Source organism: Pyxicephalus adspersus, chromosome Z (assembly GCF_032062135.1).
Source record: "Pyxicephalus adspersus chromosome Z, UCB_Pads_2.0, whole genome shotgun sequence".
NCBI classification, from domain to species: Eukaryota; Metazoa; Chordata; class Amphibia; order Anura; family Pyxicephalidae; genus Pyxicephalus; species Pyxicephalus adspersus.
Genome location: NC_092871.1, coordinates 51,634,141 through 51,647,117, shown reverse-complemented (window position 1 = coordinate 51,647,117; position 12,977 = coordinate 51,634,141). Strand labels below are relative to the sequence as shown.

The 12,977-nt window shown below is 46.1% G+C and overlaps 1 protein-coding gene across 1 annotated transcript; it reads right to left on the bottom strand.

The window, feature by feature from the left end:
• Window positions 1-1,289: 1,289 nt before the first annotated feature.
• LOC140343719 (uncharacterized) lies at window positions 1,290-12,415 on the bottom strand. Its single transcript, XM_072430579.1, has 5 exons — window positions 12,146-12,415; window positions 10,443-10,577; window positions 9,884-9,944; window positions 7,297-7,464; window positions 1,290-4,907 (listed from the first exon to the last, which is right to left on the bottom strand). The coding sequence occupies exon 5, from the start codon at window positions 3,831-3,833 to the stop codon at window positions 2,817-2,819; it is 1,017 nt and encodes a 338-aa protein (XP_072286680.1). The 5' UTR covers window positions 3,834-4,907; window positions 7,297-7,464; window positions 9,884-9,944; window positions 10,443-10,577; window positions 12,146-12,415; the 3' UTR covers window positions 1,290-2,816.
• Window positions 12,416-12,977: the final 562 nt, after the last annotated feature.

Below are 12,977 nucleotides of genomic sequence, written 5' to 3'. Positions count from 1 at the left end.
AGAAATTGGACAAGGCTTTAATGTTAAATTATTTTATTAAATAATAATGGGATTTTGCTTACGTGTGAGCGCCCCAAGAGTGGTCTTGTTCCACCTTGTACTGTGAAATAATCCTTCCCTTTGTAAACCAGCAGCATGGGACCTTGTCTGTGTTCATACTGCTGTCATTATCCCAATGTAGAAATCTTCATATATCCCACACTGATTGTTGAAGAAACTTGACATTTTTAAGGTACCCTGAGAGCTGATATTAGACCAAATTACCATAACATATCAGATACTTGATTCCAAACATAAAATCCTAATAACAACAAGGGATCTTTTATCCTTAACCACCTAAGCGTTACACTGAGGTCTAGATTTCTGTACCAAAAGTGATCCACTGTTTTTCATGAAATTTTTTTTTAAATTGTAAGGACCTCAACCGCCACAGGGCCACAAGAGAGACCCCTCACTCTTGTGCGCCCCTCCACACCTGCAGTGCCCGTCGTATCCCTTCTTGTAAGCCCAGACACCACAAATCCATGCCCACATCATTCAGGTGCACACCATCAGACCCCAAAAACATCCCCGTCTCCACCTCCAGATCCCGATGCCGCACCACCAAGCCCCCATTTCGAACAAAAAAGCGGCCCACATCCTTGTTCAGCTTCTTTCCGGCCTTATTCAAACGCTCTACAGACCGGGACCCCCTCCAATGCAACCTACCCACCATATCTGACCAAACCACCACCAACTGCTTAAACCTGGTACTCAAAAATCCCATTTAATATCCCGAATCAATTCACGCACCGGCCTATCTCCCAGATCATTCCCACCAGTGTGCAACACCACCACATCAGGCACCCGGTCCAACCTTATAAAACGATCCATTTCCGGCAGAACCCCCCGCCATTGAAGGCCCGGAATGCTGAGCCATCGAACCAACCCAGCAGATCGAGGGATGCCAAGCTGTCTACCATCCGGACGAACAGCCGCTCGTCGTGCACCCCTTGCCACATAAGAATCGCCTATGATCCAGACCAGACCGGGACAAACACCTGGAACAAAAACAGGATGAAATGCACGCCTTCAAAACAAACCTTCAAAACCAACCTTCCCCCCATTGTACCCTCACCAACCATCCAATAAGAAACCAAAAAGGGGGTGGGGGGGATTGAAACCACCTGGGCCACTAGTCCCTACCCCCACCACGACCAGCCAACAAACTGCCGAGTGACTTACCGCACAACCAAATGTGGACTATATGTGTATAAAGTCGAAACTGCCTAGACTCTCAACCCCCAATCTTCTTAATTACTTCCTCGCTCAGGCCCCACCTACCCGCCTCCGTGGCTGCTCCAATACGGAAAGAGTGCGACGAGAATTCCTTGTCATTCAAACCTTCCGCCCTCAAACACTTCCTAAACACCGCCAAAAACTGAAACCTAGACAATGCCCTCCCATCCTCATGAATCAGGAAAGGGCCCTCTCCCACCGGCCGGACCCTCAAAAAATCTTCCACCACAGCAACCGGACAAGCAACACCCCTGTCAACCCATGCCAAGTCCACCCCAAAATCCTTGCCTAACTGATCCGTCTTCGACCGGGTAATCCACAAACTAACACTATTCCTCCGCCAAGTCACCTCCCGCCATTGCAGCCCCCCTGGGTGCCGAGTCGCCGGGCTCACCAATTCCCCAATCCGCATGGCACCATAGAATGCCAAAACAAAAGCCACCCTAAACAGCAGCACCTCAAACTCAGATAAACAAACCTCCCGCAACCTACCCAACACCGCCCGCAACACCGCAAAGGACACCGGCCTCCGACGATCCCCAACCTTGCGTCCCTTTCTTTAACCTTTCAAAACTTGCCGCACCACAAAAGCTTTTGTGACATCCGTCCACCCCAACAACTTGAACAAAAACGCCAATGCCACCAGCTTACGGTTCACCACCGAAACGGACACTCCCGCCGCAAAACTACAACATAAAAAAGACAATAACAAATTCAACCCATGAGAATCCCCATCAACCCCTTCAAACTGAGAACCAAAACGAAACCACTCCACCCACACAGCCGAGTAAGCAGCCCACGTAGAAGGACTCACAGACCGCCGAACCATACCCGCTAAGAATCCAAGGCGATCCTCCACAACGCTGGGGGGCAACCGACTCCGTGCCGGGCCGCTCCTGGAGCCAATAGCTGGAAACGGTCCCACTGAAAACGAGACAAGGCATCCGCAATGTTATTCTTAGCACCCGGCACATGAACCGCCCCCACCGCAATATTCAACCGCAAGCATCTCAACACCAAATGGCTCATCAGCCGAATCACTGGCCCTGATGAAGCTGTAAAAGAATTCACAACCTGAACCACCCCCATATTGTCACAACAGAAACGAATCTTCCTGTTCGCCAATTTGGGACCCCAGATTTCCAGTGCCACCACAATAGGGAACAGCTCGAGGGCCACCAAATTAGACGTCAATTCCGCTTTGACCCACTCAGCTGGCCAGGCCTCCGCACTCCATTCACCTTGCAAATAAGCCCCATACCCGACACCCCCAGCCACGTCCGTGAACAGCTCAAGGTCCGCACTGACAACCGCCCATCCATCCACACCGAGCGCCCGTTGTAGCCCTCTAGAAACTCCCGCCACACCACCAGGTCCGCCCGGAGCTCTTGATTCAGCCGAATAAAGTGCGTTGGGTGACGAATTTCCGCGGTAGCAGCAGCCAACCGCCTAGCAAAAATCCGCCCCATAGGCATGATTCTGCACGCAAAGTGCAACTTACCTAGAAGGGATTGCAAGGCCCTCAGCTGCAATTTTTTTCAACTGCTTGCCCGAACCACCTCTTCCACCAGTCCCCGCAACTTCTCCTCCGGCAATCGACACTCCATGGCCTCCGTGTCAATCACAATCCCAAGGAAAGCCAGCGCCGACACCGGCCCTTCTGTCTTGTCCGCCACCAATGGAATACCAAACCTCTCCGCAATATACTGCAGCGATCCCAACAGCACCCTGCAAACCGAGGAATTTGCCGGGCCAATACACAAGAAGTCATCCAAATAGTGAATGATGGACGGGACTTCCGTCACATCCCTCACTACCCATTCCAAAAAGGAACTGAATGTTTCAAAAAGTGCGCAGGACAATGAACAGCCCATGGGCAGACACCTATCCACATAGAACGCCCCTTGCCACACGCACCCCAAGAAACGCTGGCTCTCTGGGTGAACCGGCAACAACCTAAACGCCGTCTCAACATCAGCCTTTGCCAACAGCGCACCCTTCCCATAACATCGCACCCACTTAAGGGCGCAGTCAAATGAAGCGTAAGACACAGAGCATAACTCCGGATCAATGGCTGCATTAACCGTGCCCCCATGCGGGTACAACAAATGATGGATGAGCCGAAACTTGTTCGGCTCCTTCTTAGGAACCACCCCTAAAGGAGACACCACCAAACCCTCTATTGGAGGTTTCGCAAAAGGCCCCCCCATCCTACCCAACTCCACCTCCTTAGCCAATTTTGCTGTGACAACCGAAGGACGGGCCAATGTGGATTTCAGATTCCGCACCCGGGGCGGCGGGGCCCCCAACGAGCAAGGAATCCGAAACCCCTCCTTAAAACCCAGCTCCAGCAAACGCGGCGCGGCCCTGTCCGGATATCTATTTAGAAAGGGGGCCATCCTTTCTACCATCACCGGCGTCCTCCCTTTTACTAGCAAAGTCGCCCGGGCGTCCTTTTCCGTGCCTGAAGCAACGGGCAAGACCGTGGGCCCCGCCACACCTGGAACATTCGTGCCGGAAGCGTCAGGCTGCCCCAAAACGGCAAGTGCCCTCATTGAATTGCCAGCATACACCTTTCTTTCTGAGGACCGGGGAATCCGTGGCAAACTGACCCCCGGCCGCCCCCCCGAGAAAGGGCGAACTTACCACTCTCGCCGGCGTCATCAACTTCATCCACAAACTGATGTCCTTGTGGTCCCACCAGATAGACGGCCTGACTGCCTTACATTGCCGAAACTGCTCATCGTAGCGCAGCCACGCCAACCCCCCATAAAACCCTATAGGCCTCCCCAATACGGTAGCGTCCAGATAACAGAACAGCGCCGAACAATGTTCCGGCGCCTTTTCCCCAATAACACTGGCCAAAATGGCAAAAGCCTGCAGCCAGTTGGCAAATGTCCTGGGAATCAACCGTACCCTCCTCTGCTCTTCCTCACCCTTTTTCCACTCACCCATTCCATGGTCCAGGTTAAAGCGTTCCAGCTGCAACAAGGAAAATATATCCACAAATTCACCACGCCAAATCTTTTTCCTCACTTCTTGTTTTAAATGAGCCCCCAGCAGGCCTTCAAAACAAACATAGACTTCCCCCTTAGCTGCATCACCCACACTCACCTGATCAATTCCAGAAACCGTCCCAACGCCAGAGGTCTCCCGCTGCTCCATGTCCGACGCTTGCTCCACCTGACTACCCACCTCCTCCCTTGCAGCAACAACTTCACCCTTCCTGCTGTCTCTTGTAGAAAAGGGCTCCACTTCCGTTTCCCAACCTTTTTAACTCCTATCGCTCCACCTATCCACCCCTCCCTATGTCTCACCCATCCCCTCCCCTTTCCGTTTCCTTGCACGTATCACTTCTAACCATTAACCCTCTGCTGTCTCCCCTCCTGTCTGCTCAGTCATGCTGGCCTTCCACTATCCTCGTACGTTCCAGGCCTCCCTGTCCAGAGGAAAAGGATTGTTTTCCAGAAAGGCTGAAAGGAGCTGAGGAACGGAGCGCTGTCTGTCTTGCAGGACCTCATGTTTGCTGAAGAGACTTGTTGCTGTTGTTCAGTTTAAAGACATCATTGGATCCAGAACAAGACCCGGGTCAGTAAAATCGTGCACGCACCGCATTATAGAATTGGCACCTGAAATACCAGAGACTGAGATTAGACCTGCAGTAGCTAGTAAGTTAGGGTCTATGTGTGTGGCAGGTCATAAGAACCAATTTTGAAAAAGGGCGCTGTGCTGTCCTCTGGGCTGAGTGTATATAATGTAATTTTCTTTGTCTTTATATTTGGAGTTTTGTTCATTGTTATATTACTCAGTAAAGTACGTTCTGTTTTACATGAGCTGGCGTCCGTGTTGTCTTCTCTGTGACTTCGCTGTATCCTAGAAAGCCCCCGGTACACGGCTTACACATCCTGCCCACCAGTCAACCCATATCCTGCCCACCACTGGTCCTACATCCTGCCCACCACACATCCTACACTCTGCCCAACACTCAGCCCACACCCTGCCCACCACTCAGCCCACACCCTACTCATCACTCCTCCCACACCCTGCCCACCACTCATCCTACACTATGCCCACAACTCCTCCCACACCCTGCCCACCACTCATCCTACACCCTGCCCACCACTCATCCCACACCCTGCCCACAACTGAACCCACACCCTGCCCACCACTCCCCGTACATCCTGCCCACCACTTCTCAAACACCCTCCCCTCCATTCTTCATACATCCTGCCCACCACTCTACCTACACCCTGCTCACCACTCATCTTACACCCTGCCCACCACTCAGCCCACACCTGCCCACCACTCATCCTACACCCTGCCCACCACCCATCCTACACCCTGTCCACCACTCAGCCTACACCCTGCCCACCATTTAGCCCATACCCTGCCCACCACTCCCCATACATCCTGCCCACCACTCAGCCCACACCCTGCTCACCACTCCTCATACATCCTGCCCACCACTCCGTCCTACATCCTGCCCACCACTCATCCTACACTTTGCCCACCACTCAGCCCACACCCTACCCACCAATCAGCCCATACCCTGCCCATCACTCCTCCTACACCCTCCCCACCACTCCTCCCAAACCATCCCAAACCCTTCCCATTACTCCTCCTACACTCTGCCCACCACTCAGCCCACACCCTGCCCATCACTCATCCTACACCCTGCTCACCAGTCAGCCCACACCCTGCCCACCACTCATCCTACACCCTGCCCACCCCTCCTCCCTCACCCTGCGCAACACTCATTCTACACCCTTCCCACCACTCCTTCCACACCCTGCCCACCACTCAGCCCACACCCTACCCACCACTTCTCATACATCCTGCCCACCACTCATTCTACACCCTGACCACCACCACTCATCCTACACCCTGCCCACTACTAAGCCTACAAACATGGGAGCACCAGCTTGTACAAAAAGAGTCAATTACATCAACATTGATTTTCAGGTAAACCTTTCATTAGTAACTCCAAATTTATTGTTAGGCTAAAACTGTAGTCTCCACTGCTTTAAACAATTACCAAAAATGTATGAAATATACTGCTAAAGCTTTGCATTTATTGCATATGGCAGGTTTCGCAGGATGCTTTAGCTTTGTTTTGATTTCAATGTAGCGTATTGCTTTTTCTATATCAAAGATGTGTTGCCCTGTTACGCCTGTTTTTACCACTCAGTCTATAAATGACAGCACGGGAATGACCACTCTTCACTTCTATAGGGGAGAACATAGTGGGGTGCTACTTGCTCGTCCTTCCCCCTCCTCTCTCCATAAAAAAGAATGGCCAATCATTCGTTCATCTAGCTTTAGTGATCTGATGTTTACCTGACTTTTGTATGGGGATTTACACCAATACGCCAATAAAAACACAAACTACAAACTTTTTTTTATTTTATATTATTATTATTATTTTATATTAATCTTATATTATTAAGTATGATATTTTTTAACAAATATATACTTCCAATAATTGGACACAAAGGAGTAAAGCTACATACACACTTCCAATTATTATCGTCGGAAAACGAACGACGAACGTTCCTGCACGATATATATGAACGATCGTATAGCACCGATCCTGCACATGGAGGTAACGACACGATCGTTCGTAGATATTGTACACACAATAGATACGATCGTTTAAGCGATAGAGGAACTATGTGCACGACAGGAAAGTGAACGGACGTTCGTTCATCACGCATGCTCTGAACATGGACGATCAACAAACGACCGTACACACGAACGATGTTCAACGATCGTCGCCCAATCCGATCCGCCGGTCCGGTCGTTCGTTTCCAACAATTTTCCTCGTTCGTCGGCGTCGTTGGTTACTTTTTTACCAACGATTTTTTGCCCAATCGATCGTTCGTCGTTCGATTGGAACGATAAAAATTGGAAGTGTGTACGCACCTTAAGGGAGGAACTAAACTTGTGGGTGGGTGGTGAGCTTCTTCCATAACCATGAAAGTGTACACAGCACTTTTATCGGTTATTGCACATACTTACCTGTCAACAGTTGCCCTGCAGTTTTGGAAAGTCAGGAACTGACATCGCTGTAGGCATGGAAGGTGCCGTCTTCACCGCTGGCTTCTGTGAAGATGTTGATCCTTCTCACTGGTTGGATCATGTAACCCCGGATGTGCACAGGAGTTACGTTATCCTTGACGGATGGCTCTGTGTGTGAGACAAATGTGCCATGTAGTTTAGAGCTTACAAGAAACCACCAGTAGCCCAGGAGTTTTTTAATTTGACAAAGAGACATTGCATGTCTACCTCCTGATGGTTTTTTGTTTTTTCAGTTTAGGTCCATTTTACGTAAATAAGAACTAAATGTGACTAAGGCTCTTTCACAACGTGTTTAGCTAAGTAGTAACAATTAGCAATCATGTTGCAATACAACTTTCGTGTTCCTGCTATGTGCAAGCTCTGTTGTCACTCATCATGGATTAGACAGGTGGGCACAGAAAAATGTGTTTATTTCTCTGCTATAATGTTCTAATTTACCAGCAAAATTTATTCTATCTACTGTATCTTCTTAAATATAAACTAATCTAAGAATAAACTGAGTTACCTATTTTACCTAAAAAAAAACTAACCTAAAAAACTAAAACAATAATCAACTAAAATGCTGGCTCCTTTTTACAGCACCTTTAAAAAAGCACTCAAAACTCATCTTTTCAAATTTGCATACTCATCTTCTTCTGTCTCTAAAAACTCTCACTACATCCCTCCATTCCATATTCCCCCTCCTATTGTGTGATACTCCCCCACCTCCTAGATTGTAAGCTCTTTGGGGCAGGGTCCTCTCCTTCTCCTGTGTCATTGTCTTTATCAGTCTGTCATTTGCTATACCTATTTAATCTACATCGCTAGGTAACATGTTGGCGCTATATAAATCCTGTTTATTATTATTATTAAAATTAATATAAATAATAGTATTAAGAAGAAGAAGAAGAAGAAATATGTAAATTAAACGAATGTGAATAAATAAATCCATGACATGGTATTTTTAAAATATTTATTAAGGAAAAAAAGTCACATGAGCTCTATTTTCCAGGATGGGTCACTTGTTCATAAATGATCATTTGTACATTAGATGGTGCTGCATCCTCATGTAAAATGGGTAACAAACTCTTTATTATTAAACTGCACTGCAAGAGTTCATTATACACATGGATTCAGTGTCATCTATTGGAGGGACCAAAATAACAAACCAAGATTCTCAGGTCAAAAAGATTCTTAGTTTATACTTGATTATATACATATACACTTATACAAATGTAAAGAGATGTATATTAATACATCAGCTTATTCACTCAGTTTACAAACTTTTATCCCAAAGTCCTAACAATAAATTTTAATGTTTGCTGCTTGTTGGGAAGGAAAAAAGGAGTTAATTATAGGATGACCAGCTGAAAATATAAGAACAAAAGCACAACTAATGAGATGGGACAAAAACTAATGAGACTACCAAAGGAATACAAGTGACAGGGGCAAAATGTCTGGCCAAATCAACTGTATTTTTCTTTATTTGCAGAAAAGGTTCAAAGTCTGAAAACTGAAGACCAATGCAGGCACCTAATTTAGAGGCATGTTTAGACTAATGGCATTTTACTGCTCCTAGGTTCCTTTTGTCAAACATTAGACATCCAGGAGAGGCGACAGCCTGTAAAGCTACATAAATACCTCAGAAAATAGTGTGAAATGTGTCCAGCAATCCTCCATCATTTTTCATGTATAAACAAGCAATAAGGAACAACAACTGTGATTTCTATCAAGGAAAGCATAGTGGGTGCTGTCCACTGGTCTTCTCCTCTCCCCAGGATGGATACTTTTTGGTCTCATAGGCCAGCTAGCTTGTGTTGCAAACCATCAACCTTTGATTTTGACAGAACACACCAAGAAAAAGGTTCCACAAGAACAAAAAAAGATAGAGATGGGAGGTGAGGGGAGAAAAAGAGTGGAGAGAAATGGGAAGAAAGATGGAGAATTGAGGGGGGGTGGGGGGGCAGAGAGGGGTGAAAGAAAGAGGCAGGGAGTGCAGCAAGAGATTGAGGGGAAGAGAGAAAGAGACATACAATGGAAATTATAGGGCATAACGAGTGGGAGGTAGAGAGGGAAGGATAGAGGAGACAGAAAGGAAGGGGGAGGGAGGAAAGAGAGACAAACAGAGAGAGAAGGGGGAGTGGAGAGAGAGAGAGGAAAAGAAGAGTTGGAGAGATAGGGAAAGGCAATGCAGAGTGAGTGAGGGGGTTGGAGAGAGCAAGAAAGAAGAGGGCAGAGAAGAGAGGGCAGAAGGATAGAGCCAGGGAGAGAAAAGAAGAGAGAGGAAGAGTGTGGGGAGAAGTGATGGAAAAGAAAGGAGAGAGAGGAATAGTGGAGTGAGACAGAAAGAGGAGGATGGGGAGAGAGAAGACAGCAAAAAGAGAGGAAGAGTGACAGGGTGAAGAGAGGGAGGTAGGTAGAGGATGCTGTTTGAAGCATCCGAATAAAATGCGTGGCAGCATTGCCACCTCCTATCACCTGTTAAATAAAAGATGAGAATCTGACCCATTCTGTCCAATGTTAAAAAAGTTATTATAAAACATCTTACCATTCAGAAATCGCCATGTCCCATCCTTTTACAAGTGACTTCAACTCCTTCTACAGACAACCTGAAATAAATGGGAAATGGTTAGGGGCACCCCAAATATTTTCATGACTACTGCACAGGGTGACCTTACTGGGCCCCGTTGCTCCTCATACAATTCCATACACCTTCAATAAAGTCTATCTTAAAGCAAACCCAAACTTTATCATCAGTTCTATTATTATTGTTATTATTAAACAGGATTTATATAGCGCCAACATATTATGCAGCGCTGTACATTAAATAGGGTTGGCAAATGACAGATACAGACAGTGACACAGGAGGAAGAGAGGACCCAGGCCAGAAGAGCTTACAATTTAGGAGATAATATTTGATTAATATTTGATAACTATTCTCACTGACTTGCACTAGAATGTCAGTACCCCCTGGTGGCGCATTGTCACACATTTCTCAATACAGACTTTAACCAGCCAGGCCTGGTGCTTTGTACAAGCACATTCCATGTTTATGATGAACATTCATTCAGCTACGGTTTGCATCTGTTCCTATGTTGGGAACTTACGAATTGTAGGATACACTGATATTTGCCTCCTTCTCATTTGCAGAAACTCTTGAAAAGATGTATGCTACTTCTTTATCTTTAAGTTTAATTTCCTCCTATGATAATACTAAAATAAATGTTCCAAGGTCCATTGATCTGTAAAAAGAATGCAATCATGTTAGTTTGTCTGGTTGCTTTCCAAACATTACAGAACAATACAAACAGCAAAGGTGGTGTAAAAAAATCATACATCTATTGAGAATTTACTCATTGGTGTAGAATTTGTCCTGCATGCTTGCTATGGGGTTCCAAACTTTGCATTCTGCTCATCACCCCCCTTTACAAGTAGATTTGGGTTTACTGAGCCTTTTAGACAAAACTTCAGTCATCTAGTTATACAAAATGACCATATAACAAAGTTCCCAATATTTCTGGTAACTTCAAAAACAATTATTATCTTTGGATATAAAGTATGTGAAATAAGTGAACAAATAGGACTTGTGTGGTCATTTTCCCTCATCTTTGCATTCCGTAGTCTGAACGAGGGACACAATAAAAGTTGTGCTGTCAGGAACCAATTAGAGCTCCCATTTGTGCCCATCATAATGTTATAACCAGTTGGGCTTTTTTGCATAAACACTCCTTGAAGGTTCAAAAGTAGTGTAATGGATAGGGAAGAGCTAATCTAGTTCACATAGAGTTTTGCATGTTCAAATTTGCAAACTCCATTGAAGTCAATGAGTCTGATTTATTAAAGCTGTCTAGGATGGAGACGATAGACTATCATGGATGAATTTGGGTAATCCAGCATATCTGCAATGGATCTAATTCAGGATTGACAACGTTTGCCAACAAATAGTAAATAATTTTGAAGAAATGCTTTCCAGGTTTGCTGAACCACCCACACCCAGGTTCACCCATGATAGATGTTCTCTAGTCTTGGAGAGCTTGGAATATATGCAGGGTTTATAAGGGAGCATTAAATTTATGGTAAAACTGGGGACTAATGCCACATGTAAAAGCACAGCATATTTCCCTATACAAAATTATCAATGCTCCTCAAACACAGCACACAATAGCAGTATGGGCAGGTTCACACCTTGCTTTGGGATCAAGCAATCCCACACCGCTCCTGGAGGCTGGCACCTTGACAGCCACTCAGACACCTGTACTACAGCGCTGCTTCTTATAGAGCCAGTGTCTGCACATTTGGCAGCTGTACAGCCAGTACTGCTCACTACCATTTATTTTCTATAGTGCTGCCATGGGGAGAAGCTACTTGTAGAGTCTCCCTGGAGGCAGTGGCTCCCTGGCTTAATGAAGCGGTACATGCAATGTGAACATAGACTAAGGCTCTTGTAAGCCCACCTTAGAAAGAAGGCAGGATGATCATTTCCTTCAGATCTTTGACTTTTTGACTATGCTGACCATTGGCAACATTACTATTGCATTATAGGTCATTTGTCAATAATGGCAGAAAATCTGCAAGGTGGTCAGACAAGAATTCATGAACCCAGGGGATTCACCACAAAGCCATGGCAGTAATGAACCTGAACCTCATCCCTAATGGGAGGCAGGCATGTGATCTGGCATGCATCCCTAATGGGAGGCAGGCATGTGTCTGCTTTGCAAAGCTAACATTGACAGGAGTTTGTTTGGAGAAGATTTTTTTATTAACTGACCATCTCTCCCTCCAAAGGACTAATGATCTCCAAATCACTCACCTTGGTAAAGTCAGGGGGAATCCCTTTAAGTTCAGTGCTGCAGTTCACAGGGTTTCCATAAGTGATACGCAGCAGAGAGAAAAGTGACAGCAGAAAAATTTCAGTTGCCATGTCAGTGTATGACAAAACCCCCCAGACCAGGGGAATAGGCACTGCTGCAGCAGTCTGTTATAAAGCATTACAAAAGGGTTTTGTCAAACCATTGCCAACTTCTCATCTCCTCCTCAGTCAATGTCTGTTGGCCTTTGGTCCTCAAGGGACAATGTGACATCCTGCAATCTCTCCAGGTCAAATATTGGCAAAATCTCTGTGGAAAGAGGTAAACAAGGTGTCTAGTCCCTGCTATGAAACACCCAGCAAATTGCCAAAACTTCCGGCTACTATTCCCAGTCCCACAGTTTACACAAGGGAAACGATTGCACATATTAGTTAATAGTGAAAAGTTTTTAAAAGGACTTCTTGTAAAAAAAGAAGAAAAAAAAAGATTAAATACCGAAACCAGATTTTGCAACAAAATTTACTTTCAGTCTAGAGCAGAGGTAGGAAAACTCAGGTCTTTAGGCCAGATACAGCCTAATGCCCCCTTTGTTATTTATTGTTGGATCCGGCTTATTTGAATTGTTGCGCTATCTCGATTTCCTGCAAAATTATCGATATCATCGAATTCCAGCACAGTAACCCCAATTACTATGCCTAAAGAGCAAAAGCAACGCGCAGCTACCATTTTCCTGAAGTTTGACCTTGAACATCGTGTCTTCAACCCCGAATGGACTGACGAATTATTCTTCGTCCAACGCAGCAACAGAGCCCTGTGTTTAGTGTGCAAGGACAC